This window comes from Bos indicus, chromosome X (genome assembly GCF_029378745.1).
Source record: "Bos indicus isolate NIAB-ARS_2022 breed Sahiwal x Tharparkar chromosome X, NIAB-ARS_B.indTharparkar_mat_pri_1.0, whole genome shotgun sequence".
NCBI classification, from domain to species: domain Eukaryota; kingdom Metazoa; phylum Chordata; class Mammalia; order Artiodactyla; family Bovidae; genus Bos; species Bos indicus.
This window is the reverse complement of record NC_091789.1, coordinates 109,992,500-110,010,513: the sequence shown is the minus strand read 5'-3', so window position 1 is coordinate 110,010,513 and position 18,014 is coordinate 109,992,500. Positions and strand designations below refer to the sequence as shown.

Genomic DNA, 18,014 nt, shown 5'->3' with positions numbered 1-18,014 from the left:
ATACATCTGCAGGCCATGTGCTGTTGAGCTCCCAGAACCACGTCAGGCAGGTCTGTTCTGGGACTGCATATGTGTGTAATCGTGTCGAATGCATTATTTCAGCCCTCTTTTGCTCACCATAATGTTTTTGTTGTGTCAGTAGTTTGTTCCTTTTTATTGCTGAGTCGTATTCCACTGAATGACTATGTTGTAATTTATTTCTCTGCTGTTGAGTAATTTCCTGTTTTGTTCTATTCTGAATAAGCCACAATGAACTTTCTTGTACAGTCTTTATGTGGACATTTTTTTTTTTTCGTATCTCTTGGGTGAATACCTAGGACACAGTCATATGTTTAGCTTTAATAGATACTGTCAAAATTTTCCTAAGTCATCAAATTATATTTTCCATTCTCATCAGTGATGTAAGAGAATCCCATTGCTCTATATCCTTACCAGTATTTAGGGTTGTCACCCATTCTAGTGAGTGTGTAGGGAATCTGATTGTAATTTTAATTTGCACTTCCCTAATGGCTAATGATGTACAGCACCTTTTCATGTGCTTAATGGCTACTTAATAAATTCTTTTGTAAATTGTTCTGGTCTTTTACTCATTTTTATTTAGTTTGTCTTCTCATTCTTCATTCATAGGAGTAGTTTTTATATTCTCTATACAAGTCATACACACAAACGGTATCTTTTTAAAAAAATAGCTTTATTGAGGTATAGTTGATATATAACAAATTAAACATATTTAAGGTATATCCTTGTGAAACTATCAGCACAACTGAGACAGTGAATATATCCCATATCCATCACCCCCCAAATTCATGCCCCTTTATAATCCTTCCCTTCTGCCCCTCCTTGCCTTCCCACCCATCCCCAGGCAACCACTAATCTTTCTGTTACTATACACCAATTTGTTGTTTCTAAAATTTTTTGTAAATGGAATCATATAGTATGTACTCATTTTTGTCTGGCTTCTTTCAGCAGAATTATCTTGAGGATCATCCATGTTGCATATATCAATAATCTATTCCTTTTAATCACCGAGTAGTATCCATTGTATGCATATATCATAATTTATTTACCCATTCAACTTTTGATGGGCGTTTGTGTTGTTTCCACCTTTGGGTTATTATGCATAAAGCTGCTGTGAACATTCATGCTCTAGCCTTTTTATGAACATGTGCTTTTATTTTTCTACAAGTAGAATGAACTGATCATAAAGCAGGTATATGTTTAACTTTTAAAAAAACTGCCATGTTGTTTCCAATGTGGTTATACCATTTAACATTCCCACCAGCAGTATAAGAGAGTTATAGTTATATATGCTTTCCAACACTTTGTATGGTCAGTCTTTCTAATTTTAGTCATTCTAATAGGTAACTTTTTTTCCTGAGTTTTATGGTTTTATTAGCACAAACAAAATGTGCACACCAGCTGTCTATTCATTTCTTCACTGTGCAGGCTGGTGTTGGGACTGGTGATTCTGATGGCCAGCTGGGCTGCTCTTTTCACAATGGCCTTGAGGTTCCTGGAGGAGACACTGTGAGCAGTCTCAGCACAGTAAGATTTTTTGTCCAACAGCAGTACTTCAAGCTCCTTGACGTTGTGGATGAGGTACTTCCCGAAGCTGCTGGGCAGCATGTGCCTTGTTTTCCTGTTGCTCTAGTAACTGATGTTGGGCATCAAGATCTGGCCTTTGAATCTCCTGCGCACCCTGTTGTCAGTGCCTCTCAGTTTCCACCAGTTCTGCTTAATTTTGACACATTGTTCTGACTGGTACTGGATTAACCTTTTGGTCCCCTTTCGGGTGATCTTGGGCTTCAGGAGGGGTCTGAAGGTGGCCATGATGCTGAGTAAGAGCTATCTGCCACCTCTATAGGCAGCACACTGAGGAAGAGAGAGCAATAGGTGACTATTTTAACTTGTATTTCCCTAACAACTAATGATGTTGACCATCTTTTCATGTCTTTGTCTCCTGTATATCTTTTCTTGGTAGTGTTTCTTTTAATATTTTGCCCATTTATTAATTGGGTGATTTATTTCTTATACTTTTTTATTTAATATTATTTATAAAATTATATTTAGTTTAATATTATTTAATTATTATAATTTATTGCCTATTTTCTTATGAGTTTTGAGAGTTCTTTACAAATGCTGAATACAGGTCATTTATGAGATATATACAAAGGATATATATAAATATACCTTAAATATCTTTTCTCACACTCTGCTTGTTTTTTTGTTTTCTTGACAGTGTCTTTCAAAGAGCAGAAGTTTTAAATTTTGATGTCTCTAATTTATTACTTTTTTCTTTTATGATTAATGCTTTTCTCCCCCTAATAAATCTTTACCTACGATGAGGTCACAAAGATATTCTCCTGTGTTATCTTCAAGAAGCTTTATAATTTTAGCTTTTACATTGAGATCTATGGTCCATCTAAAATGAGTTTTTGTGTATGCTGTGAGGTAGGAGTCAGTATTCTTTTTTATTTTCTAGGAGCTGCAATATGCATCTTTGATTTATCATGCTCTACTGTCCCCACCTCCCCCTGGCATGGAAAAACTCTCATCTATTTGATTAAACAAAAATAAAATAAGCTACATGGGAACAATTTTAAAGTCCAAAGAGATACCAACTTTAAGGCTGCAGTAGCTGATACAGCATCCCCTAGCTATCTTCTCCAGCTTTCTCTGTGGGCCACAGACATACATTCAGATGCCTGTGAGCTAACATGGGAGTTGCTGAACATTTTTCCATTGGTTCTTCACCAGCTCATTGCCTGTTATGCCTGAGGCCTGCAGTATATCATGTAAGATTTAAAAGTAAAACTCCAGAGCTGGGGAAAAAACCCACCCCAAACAAAAACCCACATTAAAGGTTTTGCGGAAAACCTTTGCTTCCCCATTCTCCATTTAATTGATGGAATCCACACCACCGTTGCAATGCCATTTTTAAAAGTGTCAAGAGGCAGTCAGCACCCAGGTGGGCTTGCAGCATGGTTTCTGTGGCCCAGGCAGGTATTTTGGTGGTGCTGTCCCTTACATCATGTCTGTATCACTGTCAACTTTGAATAAATCTTATACAGTTTCATGTCTAACATAAGATCCTTCGGAGAGTACAATTTAGTGTACTTCCCTTCTCATTCTTTATGCTATGGTCGGATTTTTCATTTACATATGAAACATATGTAAATGTTTCATTTTATATTTCATTACATATTATTACATTGTTGTTTTGTTTTCAACAGTCACTTGTCTGTTAAGCAATTAAGGTGAGAGGAGAGTAGTCTTTCATATTTAGTGGCACATTTGCCATTTCCATGGCTCTTCATTCCTTCCTGTGGATCTCACTTCCATCTAGTGTCATTTTCCCTCAAGCTAAAGAATGTCTTCATTTCTTGCTCAGCAGAAGATCTGCTGGAGACGCATTTTCTCAGATTTTGTTAACCTGAAGGCATCTATTTTACTTCATTTTTGAAGATATTTCCATTGGATATAGAATTCTATGTTGCCAGATTTTGCTTTCTTTCAGCAGTTTAAAATATATTTTATGTTTGGCCACAAGAGTATATATAGCCATTTCAGAAAAGGTTTTAAGATACTCCCTTTAAGGAACATTTGTCTAGACACATCTTCATTGCCTTGTGTGAAATTAATAGCTTAAAAAGAACTCTGTGAATGGTTCTAAATGCAAACTTTGAAATTGTTGAATAACTTAATTAAGATGCATTTCATTCCTGGTTTATGAAAAAAAGGATATCATGTTATTGTTTTATGGCTCCTTTGTTGCTGATTAGCCAGACATCATTTTTAAATTGATGTTTCTCTATGTAATGTGTCTTTTTTCTCTGGATGCCTTGAAGAATTTTCTACTTTGGTTTTCAGCAGTTTGACTGTGATGTGCCTAGATAAATGTGTTTGTGTGTGTGATATTAGTTGGGAGTTTTGCTGAGCTTTGTGTTTTCAACCCAATTTTGGAAACTGTCTTCAATTATTTTTCTGCCATATTCTCTTTTCTCCTCTGGGACTCCAAATACATGCATGTTAGTCTAATTGCTTGATATTGTCCCACAGGTCATCGAGGCTGGATATTTTTTCCAATCTTTTTTTTTTTTTGGTCTCTGAGTTTCATTTTGACTTCTTTCAAATTCATGAATATTCTGTCTAGTCTGCTGTTTTTCTTATTCAATGATTTAAAAAATTTTTTTAGATATGGAATTATTTCAGTACTAAGATTTCTATTAAGTTCATTTTCATAGTTTCCATACCTCTTTTTAAAATATATATATAATTGATTCATACCTCTTCTAAAATTCACATTCCTCATGTCTTCATCCATTATACCCATCTTTTCCTATAAATTCCTTAACATTTATAATAAATCCTTGTTTTGTAATTTCAGTGTCTGGGCTGTCACTGTGTCTGCTGCTGTTGACTGTATTTCTTTCTCTTGAGAAATGTCATGTTTTGCTGCTGCTTCACATCTTGTTTTAACAATCTTGTTTAGTCGGTAAGTCTTGTCCGTCTCTTTTGCAACCCCGTGGACTGTGGCCTGCCAGGCTTCTGAGAATCTAGTTTCTGTAACTACATCTACAATATCTGCTATACATCAATTACTACTAGATTTGTCCATTTTGGACAGAGGAGCTTCTTCACATATCTAGTAGTATTTCATGTATAGCAGATATTGTAGATAGTAGTTACAGAAACTCAACATTCTCTTATCTTCCTTTGAAGCATGCTGAATTTTCTTCTGGCATTTGGTTAAATTACCGGCAGATCCCCTTGATCCATGGGAAGCTTGGTTTCAGTCTTTGTTAGGGAAGGCCTAGTTTAGTTTTACCCTTTGCCCTGGGAAATGGTCTTTATTCCTAAGGTGTGACCTTTTGGGGTTTCAATGGAAAGCTGGAAGTATTTTATAAGCCCTTCTAACTTGGTGGACTTTGAACTCTTAATCTGTTTCCCATTACTGGGAAATTGCAGAAATCTCTGTTTGATGCTTTTGACCTTCCATTCTTGGCTCCTTGGAGTCATCCCCCCCACACACTTGAAGACTCAAACAAGGATCTAAGTGAGGAGAGTTTGTGTGCCAATTTTCTGGCACCTCTTTTGTAGCTCCCTCGTTCTCATGGTTTCCCTCCTCAGGCCACTGCTGCTGCTATACACTCTGACCTCTTAATTTCTCAGCCCAGTAAGACTCTTGCTTTCTGCTTGAGCTCTACTGCCAAGCAAGTAGACTTACCAAGTGGCGCTAGTGGTAAAGAACCTGCCTGTGAATGCAGGAGACATAAGAGGTGAGGGTTCGATCCCTGGGTTGGGAAGATCCCCTGGAGGAGGGCATGGCAACCCACTTTGATATTCTTGCCTGGAGAATCCATGGACAGAGGAGCCTGGTGGGTTTTCCATAGTGTCACAAAGAGTTGGACAGGACTGAAGTGACTTAGCATGCATGCCCATGTGCAGGGTGGACTTGAAAATGCCCTGAGAGGAAAAGCCAGTTAGATGTGCCTCTCACCCACTTTGCTTCTATTCATTTAAGGGTCCTATCTCCTCTGGCCACCTGTTTGTTTCCAAAAGTGCCTTCAAATGATTTTTCTTTTTCCATTCAAGTATAGTTGATTTCCATTTCAAATGATTTCTTAAAAATATTTTTCCAGAGTTGACACTAGCAATCAGCAGGAATGTTAGTCTGATACAAGTTGCTGCTGCTGCTGCTGCTAAGTCGCTTCAGTCGTGTCCAACTCTATGGGACCCCTGAGATGGCAGCCCACCAGGCTCCACCATCCCTGGGATTCTCCAGGCAAGAACACTGGAGTGGGTTGCCATTTCCTCCTCCAATGCATGAAAGTGAAAAGTGAAAGTGAAGTCGCTCAGTCGTGTCCGTCTCTTCGCAACCCCATGGACTGCAGCCTACCAGGCTCTTCCGTCCATGGGATTTTCCAGGCAAGAGTCCTGGGTTGGGGTGCCATTGCCTACCCTGCCATTATTGCAAGCAGAATTTGCCCAACTATGTTACTATTTTTGTTGTTGTTGTTTAGTTGCTAAGTTGTTTCTGATTCTTTTGAGACCCCATGGCCTGTGGGCTGCCAGGCTCCTCTGTCCATGGGATTCTCTAGGCAAGAAAACTGGATCAGGTTGCCATTTCCTCCTCCAGGGATCTTCCCAACCTAGGGACAGAACCCACATCTCCTGCATTGGCTATTATTTTTAATAATTAATTTATTGGCTGCACTGTGCATCATACGGGGATCTTAGTTCCCTAACCAGGGATCAAACCCAAGCCCCCAGTAGTGGAAGCATAGGGTCTTTACCATTGGACCATCAGAAGTCCCTATGTTACTATTTTATAAAGTTTTGTTTTGGTGCCTTGTTTTTCTGGATCACTAGGAATACACTTAGCCTTCATGTTGGGTAAACCCATACTGGAGTTTGGTTGTCTAAGAATTTACTTGATTTAGTTTAAACTTCACTAAATAATCCAGTAAATCAGTTATTGTTCATAATGGCTATCAAAGTTTCAGAGGTTGAAAACAGGTCTTTAATAGTGACAACATCTTGAGTGTTTAAAGTTAAAAAAATTTTTTTTTAATTTTGTGAAATAGGTAATACATTCACATGGCTCAAAATATACAAGGTAAAAAGGATATATAATAAAATGCTTCACCTCCACCTTTTGCATGTATTAAAAAAAAAAAAAAAACTGGCAGCGAAACAGCCAAAAATTTGATCTCTTGTGTTATACAAACAAATGGAATATATCCTGTCTGTCATAATCCAATGAATTCTTTGACAAAGTTTTAAAAATAAATGACATTCCCAAGCAGGAATTGTTACAGAGGAAGGCATCAATTCCATTTAATTCTGCAAATATTTACTGAGCCATACAGTGCGCTTGGAACAATATTATCTATTGTGGAGTAGAAACATGAGTCATATGGTTGAGAGTGCACTTCCCTTAATTAGAAAGGAGAAGAGAGTAGAATGAAGGACTCTTTGTAAGGAAACCTGATGCCTCTGCTTGACCCAGTTGGAAGAGTTAATAGAAAAAGGTTCGGCCTCTGTCCAGCCAACGCCTGGAGTTAGGGTTATATTCTTGGCCCTGTCTCTCTAACAGGGTGTCTGTCCCGCCCAGCTGCTGCCCTATTTACAGCCAAGTCCAGCACAGGGTCCAAGAACCTTGCTGGAACCTTGGTGTCTAGTTCACACTTCTTTGGGAGAAGGGAAAGCGAAGTCTCTGGAAAATTAGAATGTTGAACTAGCTACAGGGTACAACTCAAGGGCTGCTCAAAGGGCTGAGTGTTCTCTAGCCAAGTCTCACAGGGCTGAATCCCCTTCCTGGCAGCTGAGAAAAACATGAGTGTCCATAACAGATGTACTGAAAAGACAGCTGGAAGCTAAGCAAAGCTACAGAGGCAGCAGCAAGCATATCAACACACTCCTTCTGTGGCCACGCCTTCAGGTTCCCACAAAGGCTTGGTTAGGCAAAGCAGGGTAATGTGTACACAGTGGCAGAGACTTCGTGGTAAATCAGGGTGTTTGCTAGGAATTGGGGAATGCTGCTGAGGACAGGTAGAAATTCTGAATAACAGTGGTCAGGTTTTACATCTGGGTACCTTTGTTCCTCTTGCAAGAATTTCAGGTGGAGCAGAGCCCACTTGCCAGCTGGTCCTGTCCAGAGAATAAAACTTGTGCATTCTCCATGCTGCCTTTTCCCCTGGAACTCAAGATGAGGCTTGGGACTTCTGGCTACCACACGGAAGCAGGCCATGCCACTCTGCTTTCCTGCAGGGGGCGAGCCACCTGGAGGGCTTTGGAAGTCTGTAGCTGATCTTCCATTCAAATGCTCAGAACAAAATTAATTTATAAGCACCAGTCCTTTCCTGTAATGTGCAAAAAAGGCTCTAGAGAACAAAGGCTGGTGAATGGAAGTTAACCACACAGTGTCCATAAGTACTTTTTGAGATGTGTGAGATGATAATTTATTTAGTGTACTGTCATTATGGCTTATGTATAGTGACCGTTAGAGAAAAAGATTGATAGGTTTTCCCAATCTATTCCCTAATTGTCCACCCCCATTTTTTGACCTTGCTGTATCACATGTGGGATCTTAGTTCCCCCAACAGGGATCAAACCCATGCCCCCTGCAGTAGGAAGACCAGTTCAGTTCAGTCGCTCAGTTGTGTCCGACTCTTTGCGACCCCATGAATCACAGCACAGGCCTCCCTGTCCATCACCAACTCCCGGAGTTCACTCAGACTCACGTCCATCGAGTTGGTGATGCCATCCAGCCATCTCATCCTCTGTCGTCCCCTTTTCCTCCTGCCCCCAATCCCTCCCAGCATCGAGTCTTTTCCAATGAGTCAACTCTTCACATGAGGTGGCCAAAGTACTGGAGTTTCAGTGTTAGCATCATTCCTTCCAAAGAATACCCAGGGCTGATCTCCTTTAGAATGGACTGGTTGGATCTCCTTGCAGTCCAAGGGATTCTCAAGAGTCTTCTCCAACACCACAGCTCAAAAGCATCAATTCTTCAGCACTCATCTTTCTTCACAGTCCAACTCTCACATCCATACATGACCACTGGAAAAAACCATAGCCTTGACTAGACGGAGCTTTGTTGGCAAAGTAAGGTCTCTGCTTTTCAATATGCTATCTAGGTTGGTCATAACTTTCCTTCCAAGGAGTAAGCGTCTTTTAATTTCATGGCTGCAGTCACCATCTGAAGTGATTTTGGAGCCCCCCAAAATAAAGTCTGACACTGTTTCCACTGTTTCCCCATCTATTTCCCATGAAGTGATGGGACCAGATGCCATGATCTTCGTTTTCTGAATGTTGAGCTTTAAGCCAACTTTTTCACTCTCCTCTTTTACTTTCATCAAGAGGCTTTTTAGTTCATCTTCACTTTCTGCCATAAGGGTGGTGTCATCTGCATATCTGAGGTTATTGATATTTCTCCCAGCAATCTTGATTCCAGCTTGTGCTTCTTCCAGCCCAGCATTTCTCATGATGCACAATGGTACTCATCTCACACGCTAGTAGAGTAATGCTCAAAATTCTCAAAGCCAGGCTTCAACAGTACATGAACTGTGAACTTCCAGATGTTCAAGCTGGTTTTAGAAAAGGCAGAGGAACCAGAGATCAAATTGCCAACATCCGCTGGATCATGGAAAAAGCAAGAGAGTTCCAGAAAAACATCTACTTCTGCTTTATTGACTATGCCAAAGCCTTTGACTGTGTGCGTCACAATAAACTGTGGAAAATTCTGAAAGAGTTGGGAATACCAGACCACCTGACCTGCCTCTTGAGAAACCTATATGCAGGTCATGAAGCAACAGTTAGAATTGGACATGGAACAACAGACTGGTTCTAAATAGGGAAAGGAGTACGTCAAGACTGTATATTGTTACCCTGCTTATTTAACTTATATGCAGAGTACATCATGAGGAACACCAGGGAAGTCCCTAATTCTCTCTTCTTCATGAGGCTTAATTTACTCAGTAGGGGTTTTCAGGAATTGAATTCTTATGGTGGGAGGGACTATAGCAGCACCAATAGAAATATAATGCAAGCCACACATGTTTAAATTCTCTGAAAGTGAAAGAAAGTGAAAGTGAAGTCGCTCAGTCGTGTCCGACTCCTTGCGATCCAGTGGACTGTAACCCACCAGGCTCCTCCACTCATGGGATTCTCCAGGCAAGAATACTGGAGTGGGTTGCCATTAATTCTCTATAAGCAGGCCAATAAAAAAGGTAAAAAGAAACCACTGCTATTGATTTTAATATTTTAGCTAAGCCAATATATCTAAAATATCATTTTAACATGTAACCAATATAAAAATTGATGAGATATTTAAAATAATTTTTTTTGGACTTCTCTAGTGGTCTAGTGGTTAAGACTCTGTGCTTCCAGTTGCAGGGAGCACAGATCAGTCCTTGGTCAGGGAACAGAGATCCTGCATGTCTCCCAGGCCAAAAAGGAAAAAAAATGTTTAAAATACCTTCTTTTGCTACTAAGTCTTTGGGATCTGGTGTGTATTTTTCACTTTGAGCACACCTCAGTTCGGGCTAGTCACATTTCAAATGTTCAACAGCCAAGTGTGGCTAGGGGCTAGGGACTGTGCAGCACAAGACTAGAGCAGAGGCCACAGTGATGCTGTTCAGGTCCGTCTATGCATGCAGACAACGAGCCTTCTGGGCCCCATTCTAGGAGAACACAAGCGATCATACAGGCAGGAGAAAGAGTAGTTAGGGTGGGGTCAGGTGCCGGATTCCAGTTGAGTTTTGCTGATGAACAGAACTGGAAAGCCAAGGGAAAGGACATGATGGGTGGGAAAACCTGAGTAAGGTCTGGAAGGTGGAACGAGTGCCGCGCGGGACGTTTGAGAACTTGGTGGATGGCTGCATCCCGCCACGCGGAGGGATAGAATCCAACCTGGGGAGATCCTGTGGCTGACAGCTGCCTTTTCTGTCTTTTCTCCTCCCTCCCCGCCCCGTCCCCATCAGCGATGGTCCTCGGCCTGCCCAGCACCTGGGCTGCCGAGGACACCTGCGTGAACGCCTGCCCGGCCGCCTGCGTCTGCAGCAGCGTGGAGCGCCGCTGCTCCGTGCGCTGCGACCGCGCGGGCCTCCTGCGGGTGCCGGCCGAGTTCCCGTGCGAGGCGGCCTCCATCGACCTGGACCGCAACGGCCTGCGCTTCCTGGGCGAGCGGGCCTTTGGCACGCTGCCATCGCTGCGCCGCCTGTCCCTGCGCCACAACAACCTGTCCTTCATCACGCCCGGCGCCTTCAAGGGCCTGCCGCGCCTGGCCGAGCTGAGCCTGGCGCACAACGGCGACCTGCGCTACCTGCACGCGCGCACCTTCACCGCTCTCGGCCGCCTGCGCCGCCTCGACCTGACAGTCTGCCGCCTCTTCAGCGTGCCCGAGCGCCTTCTGGCCGAGCTGCCCGCCCTGCGCGAGCTCGCCGCCTTCGACAACCTGTTCCGCCGCGTGCCCGGCGCGCTGCGCGGCCTGGCCAACCTGACGCATGCGCACCTGGAGCGCAGCCGCATCGAGGCCGTGGCCTCCAGCTCGCTGCTGGGCCTGCGCCGCCTGCGCTCGCTCAGCCTGCAGGGCAACCGCGTGCGCGCCGTGCACGGCGGCGCCTTCCGCGACTGCAGCGCCCTGGAACACCTGCTGCTCAACGACAACTTGCTGGCTGCGCTGCCGGCAGATGCCTTCCTCGGCCTCCGCCGCCTGCGCACGCTCAACCTGGGCGGCAACGCGCTGGGCCGCGTGGTGCGCGCCTGGTTTGCCGAGCTGGCCGAGCTCGAGCTGCTCTACCTGGACCGCAACCGCATCGCCTTCGTGGAGGAGGGCGCCTTCCAGAACCTCTCGGGCCTCCTGGCCCTGCATCTCAACGGCAATCACCTTACTGTGCTTGCCTGGGCCGCCTTCCAGCCCGGCTTCTTCCTGGGCCGTCTCTTTCTCTTCCGCAACCCGTGGCGCTGCGACTGCCGCCTGGAGTGGCTGCGGGACTGGATGGAGAGCTTTGGGCGCACCGTCGACGTGCCCTGCGCCTCTCCGGGCTCGGTGGCTGGCCTCGACCTCCGCCAGGTGGCCTTCGGGCGCTCCTCCGAAGGCTTCTGTGTGGACCCTGATGAGCTGAACCTCACGGCTTCTAGTCCTGGCCCATCCCCAGAGCCGGCGGCCACCACAGTGAGCAGGTTCAGCAGCCTCCTCTCCAAGCTGTTGGCCCCGAGGGCCCCGGTGGCGGAGGCGGCCAATACCACCACGGAGGGGCCGGTCAACACCTCGCTGTCCGACAGCTTTCCCTCTCTCGGGGTAGGCGGCTCGGGCTACAAGACCCCGTTTCTCGTGGGCTCTGGTCTCCTGCTCAGCGTGGCTCAGCACGTGCTGTTTGTCCTCCAGAGGGACTGACTGCCACACCAGGGTGGCCCAGACTGCCTTGGCGGGGCAGAGGGGAGGTTGTTAACTGGGCTGGATGGTGGTTGGTGGGGAGAGGGGCACAGGATGGGGGCAGGGAGTGAAAGTTTCAGCGAAGGATGGAAGGACCAGTCTGCCATCAGAGGTGACCTGGGAAGAGGAGGACCTTGGGAAATACTCTGTGCGTGAGGGTGGGGTTTATGGATTTCTGCTCTTGTCACATGAGCATCAGTTGAAAAAGAGAAGCAACAATGAACAGGTGCCCTCTGGTGAGAAGACTAGGAATTGGAAGTTTCTGTGGCTCCAGAACTCCATCCCTGCCCCTCCCCACCCGCATCTTCTAGGAAACTGGGTCTGCATGCCTGAATTAGAGTTAATCCATTCAGTTCAGTTCAGTCGCTCAGTCGTGTCCGACTCTTTGCGACCCCATGGACTGCAGCACGCCAGTTAATCCATTCGCTAAGTACTATAAATTGTGCCAATTCTCCTGGCGGGGCAACCATTAAGTCCAATCCCTTTGTTTTCTAGTACAGCCCTCCTCCCCCTCCTCCAGGAGCCTGGGGACACTAGAGTCCAGGAAGATGGGTAGGACAGAAGGCCAGTGGGAAGGGGACTTAGACCCAAGGTAGTGGAGGTGGTTCCTGTGGTCCCAGATGTGTCAGGAGGTGTTTAAAACAAAGATTCATTTCACTTACTCTGCACTTATTCCCAGGGGTGGCCTTAGCTTCAAAAGAACTTTAGGGCAGGGTAGGGGAAAAAAGAGGAGGGGTATTGTCTGTGGACAAATATATTTATAAAATCTTAAGGTTAAAAAAAAAAAAGATTAAACAGGTTTCTCTTCTGCAGGACTTTTCAAGGGTCTTTTGTGTGCAAACATGCATTGTTACTCTCCGGAGGAGGCCACAAAGTCCTCTTTGCTTTGTGTTTTGGAAAGACACAAGAGATGCTATATTAGCGGAGCAGGGAGTCTCCAGCTTAGACGATCCCATTAGGTGTGGGAATTATCATGAACTTCGCACTTCGGGGCTAGGAGAAAAGGTGGCAGCCAGTAGCTGGGCAAGGGGTGCTGAGAGATTTTCCAGGGTGCAAGGTGGCCAACTGTAAGCTCCCAGGCCAGAATGCCAGAGCAGGGGCTGTGTGTCTCTGTGTATGTGCTCAAGTCATCCTCCACACATGTGTAATGATGACTGCCTTTGTGACACTCTGGCAGTCTCTAATCTTAATGTTCTCTCTCTGTATTTGAAGGGCTGAATTTTCAAAGCCCACGTGGATTCAGGGTGCACAGAGCTGTGTTCTTCAAGGGCATAGTGCTTCTTCTGTGTCTCCAGGTAACACTAGGTATTAGAAATGTTGCAGAAAGCACCACTGAGGGCAGGAGTGTTCCGATGGATTATGACCGTTAGCGGTCATCAGCTCAATGGGTCTCAGCTGGCATTAAAAAAAAAGGTATAACCAAAAGTCACAGAACATCATGTGTAATAAGTGTTATTTTGTGGAATTTTTAATTTAATCTGTATGCATTTGTTCAGATTTTATATATGTGTGTGTGTGTCTGGATTGCTGCATACAATTTATATTGTGGTTTATTGTTAAAAAAGTTTGAAAGTCACTAATCTGGAACATACATGGTTCTTTTTAAATGTTTTCTTTGGAAAACTCTCAAACCTACAGAAAAGTTGCAAGAATAATAGAATGAACACTTCGGCCTTTCACCTAGGTTTCTCATTTGCTAACATTGTATTGTATTTGTTTTGTCTCTTTGTTATTATCATTTCTCACAAACAGTTTGAGTTAGTTGTAAACATCATGCCTCTTTATCTATACATACGTCAATGTGTATTTCCTAAGAACAAGGACTTTCTCTTATCCACAGTGGCACTATCACAGTCACGAACTTTATCACTGGTAGAATACTATTATTTAAAATAGAAACTATATAGACATTTCAGCAGTTGTCAAAATGATTTTTTAGGCAGTCATTTTTCATGCGGGTGGAAAATGAGGTTCCTAGGTCATGGCTTGTATTCATTTGATCACAGTACTCAAAATTCTTAATTCATCAGTTGATTTTTAAGGTTTCAAAATAAATTCGTTCTCCAAATGTCTTACTTTTCGAATGTGAGAACCAGATGAGGTCAGAAATGTTGTTTGTTCAAACCGTGTGTTGTGGCCATGGTAACTGAATGAGGATCATGAGAATCCTGGAGGCGAGATCTCTGCATTGGGTAACCATGTGCATCCACAGCAGCCTGCGTTTCTGAGGAACAAGGTGCTGCCCTGGGAGGAATGTCCATCCTTTCATTTGGAGTGGGTTCTTGAGAGTCAGCTTCAAAATGCTGCTCCAATTCTGCCTGGTGGTGAGGTGGTGAGCTGTTTAATGAACATTTGTTTGGCTGAATGTTTCTAAACAAGTATAAGTGCTGAAATAGCCTCCAGGGAACAGATTTTTATAGAGCTACCCAGTCCAGTAGAATTCTGGGAACGTGGGAGTTCCTTACTGCCAAACAGATCCAGAGCTGCTTGGAATGAGTTCCCAGCGAATTGTGGCCATTATGAGCTCTCATGAGAGAAAGGAGAGTGGAGAGTTCCCAGTTTGGAGTTCAGTAAGTTTCTTACCCCATCATTGGCTAATTAGTACCTTGAGAAAAGTTAAGGTCCTGTGGGTTATGCTAAGCAAATCCATGTGCCCGTCAGGATGGACCACGTTATGCTATGGTAACAAACAACCTCCAACCTTGGTGGCTGACTGAGGGTTATTTCTTGGTCATGCTACATGTCCAACATGGACTTATTAGGGGGGCTCTGTGCCTTGTAGCCATTCAGGAACCAAGGCTGAGGAAGGATCTGCCACTCGGGCCCTGGGATTTGCTGCAATGGAGAAAGCAAGCTTGGGAGAATCATTGCTCCAAAATGCTTCCACCCAGATGTGACACCTGTTGTTTCTCACTTTTTACTGGCCAAAAATGTCACACAACTGCACTTTAGCAAGGCAGGGAAGTATGGTTTCTCCATGTGCCCAGAAGGAAGGGGAGAACTGGGAATATTGGTGAACACTGGCAATGCTCCAAAGCAGTAGAGACTCCAGGCAGCTCCCCTGATAGAATCAAGTCTGGACTGCTCAGAATTGTCAGAAGAAATAGAGGCTTGAGGGGGCAATCTGGTGAGTGAGTCACTAGCCCCAGGCTTTCTCTCCTTCCAGCACCCTCACTAGGCTTTGAAGACAGTGTTTACTTTAGCCTATAGGAATGCTGTGGCCTCACTGTATTGGTTCTTTCAAGAAAGGGGAGAGAAAATATAGACAGGAGGTTCATATTTACCCCTTAAACAAATGTTTTCCATGCCAGTATTAAAACCTCCAGAAGTTTGATCTTTGGAATTTCCAGGGGTCCATCAGAGCCAAAGGGGTCAGTCAAGTTCGATCCTCAGCCTGCCTGCCTACTTGCTGGGCAGTCCCTTCCTTATCCCAGCTCCATAGGTCCTGAAAACTGCTGCTCAGAGTTCCAAATGAACAAACGCTTCTGGGAACACCAGTTAGCCTAAACTTGCACAAAATACCGCAAGTATTTTTTCTTTCTTGGCCATGACACATGGCATGTGGGACATGAGTTTTTACTTCCCCAACCAGGAATGGAACCCATGCCTCCTGCCATGGAAGCACGGAGTCTTAACCACTGGACCACCAGGGAAGTCCCCAAAAGTTGCACAAAATAAAGTCATATTTCTCTCCAAAGAACACCAACATTGGGGAGATGGGGTGACACAGCTGAGAGAAAACTACAGAAATCGCCCTCCTTTTAAAGTGTTACATGTATAACCAAAGTTTCTTTTATCTTGAAAGATACTCCCTTTTTCTGTTATCAAACAGGACCCTTCATTTCCTGCTCTGAGATTGTTCAGGTTTCCCCCAAGAGCAAGGAGTGCGTCCTGGCTTTCTATTTGCACTTGGCCCCATAGCTTCATAGAGCAGAGGAAGATTATCCCAGAGGCATTTTCATGTTTTAAGCATCAGTAGCAACTCGATCTCCGCTCCCTGCCCTCCACGCATGCACGCAGTCACAGGGGATGAACTGATTGGAGGAGTCACAGGCAACCTCTCGTCTTAGAGCTCTTGGGTGTATGTCTACCTGAGGCCTGGGGTACAAAGCTGGAGTGAAACACGGCCCCTCCACAGTGAGCCTGGCCGACTTCAGTGGCTGAATGAATGTTGCTTATGTTCCTTCTATTTGTGTTCCAGGAACAGAAAATTTAGAAACACTTAGACAAACATTTGCACTTTTCAAGGGAGTTCCCTTGAAATGTTGCTGACTTTTACTACTGTGCTCCTGAGAGGAGAAAAAGAGTTTTTGTTCACAACCAGACTGAGTGAAACACCAACCTGCAGGGAGGCCCATGGAGGGCCACCACTGTGGTTCCCAGTGGCCTAGTGGGAGTTCTGTCTGCAATATATGACCTTGAGGCCGAGGCCCACTTGTGGCTCGCTCACGATCCATTAGTGGGTCATGGCATTGGTAGTGGCAACCAGCATTAAAAATAATAGTGACATGGAACTTCCCTGTTGGTCTAGTGGTTAAGAATCTGCCTTGCAATGCAGGGGTTGTGGGAACTAAGGGTGAGGGAACCAAGATCCCACATGCTGCAGGGCAACTACTGATCCTGAGCTCCACAACTAGAGAATCTGTGTACCACAAGGAAAGATCCCGTATTATGTAACAAACACCCTGAGTGCAGCAACTAAGACCCAACACAGCCAAATAAGTAAATATTAGAAAAAATAATAGTGACAAGGTATTTGGGGAAATTTCAGCAAGCATCACAGATATTAAGAAAGGCATTATTTCATTAAATTTTTGCTTCAGTTATATATGTGTATGTGTATACTGGAGCCCAGTATAAAAATGTACTCTCATTGGGGGTCACAATCGTGAATATTTGAAAGCCACTGTCATAGATCACTTTGATTCCTTATATATTTGCAAAGAGCATGGGGTTGAAAGTAAAGCCCAGGACTATTTTGTTGATTAATTTTCTCAGCCAATTTATTTTCTTGTGTCATCACTAAAAAGTAGACTAGCCTTATTTATTCCCTGTTTAAAGACTTAGTTAGATCAAAAGAAGCAAGATTGGGCATTTCGAAGAGCACCTGGGCAATTAGAAGGTAGAATTGAGGTGCTCTTTGATGGACTTGAAGGGGCAGGGGGAAGTGGAATGTGCAAACCAGGTGGCTAATGGGTGTGCGGCTCCTGCAGTGAGGATCTGTAGAGGCCCACAGAGCGCTAATGGTTGTTTCATTTAATAAGTTAATAACTAATAATGTGAATGTCTTTGAAGGACCCTCTTGGTGTCTCACAGTGATATCTATTATTAAAGCATCCAATAAGATGAAAAACAACCTCAAGGGTAAAAGATTGAGATCATGATCATTTAGGGAAATCCTGCGATGTTACCTCAATGTCCTAGTCCTAATATTCTATATAACTGCCTTTATATGTTGTTTCTAATTCTATTCCAAATGCTTGTTGCTGTGGAGTTCAAATGGCTACCATTATTGACTATCTATTATGTGTCAGAGTCAGTGTCTGATCATAAAATTCTCTCATTCAGGCATTCTTATCCCCATTTTACAGATGTATTTAGAAACTAAGGTTTAGATAATGTTATAAGTAACTTGCAAAAGTTTTGAATCCAGATCTCTATGCTCCAAACCCACAGTAAACTCCCCTGCCTCTAGATTTGATGTGACATTTTTCACCTGTGGAAATTTTTCTCTTCTGGAGCTAATCATTGAAGTTCAGAGGAAATGACTTAAAAAAAGATTCCAAAAGAATTGTATGCCATGACCAAGTGGAATTTACTCCAGGTGTGTAAGGCTGCCTGAACCTTTGAAAATCAATGTAATCTAACATATCAACAAACTGAAGAAAATCATATAATCATGCTAGTTGGTACAGAAAAAGCATTTGGCAAAAATCCAATACCCATTCATGATAAAAACCCTCAGCAAGTTAGAAATAGAGGAGAATGGTCTGAACTTGAGAAAGAAGCATTTAGAAGAAATCTGTAGCTAATATCATACTTACTGGTGAAGGACTGAATGTTTTCCCATAAA

General features: G+C 43.8%; 1 protein-coding gene and 1 pseudogene across 1 annotated transcript; one reads left to right on the top strand and one right to left on the bottom strand.

Annotated features, from left to right (window-relative positions):
* Positions 1-1,326: 1,326 nt before the first annotated feature.
* On the bottom strand, positions 1,327-1,957 carry LOC139181301 (large ribosomal subunit protein eL32 pseudogene; annotated as a pseudogene).
* An 8,532-nt stretch (positions 1,958-10,489) lies between these two features.
* NYX (nyctalopin) lies at positions 10,490-11,973 on the top strand. The gene has a single exon (XM_070783748.1). The coding sequence runs from the start codon at positions 10,490-10,492 to the stop codon at positions 11,900-11,902; it is 1,413 nt and encodes a 470-aa protein (XP_070639849.1). The 3' UTR covers positions 11,903-11,973.
* Positions 11,974-18,014: the final 6,041 nt, after the last annotated feature.

Excerpts from the sequence above, each read along its gene's own strand:
- NYX (XM_070783748.1), top strand. The coding sequence starts at position 10,490 with ATGGTCCTCGGCCTGCCCAGCACCTGGGCTGCCGAGGACACCTGCGTG.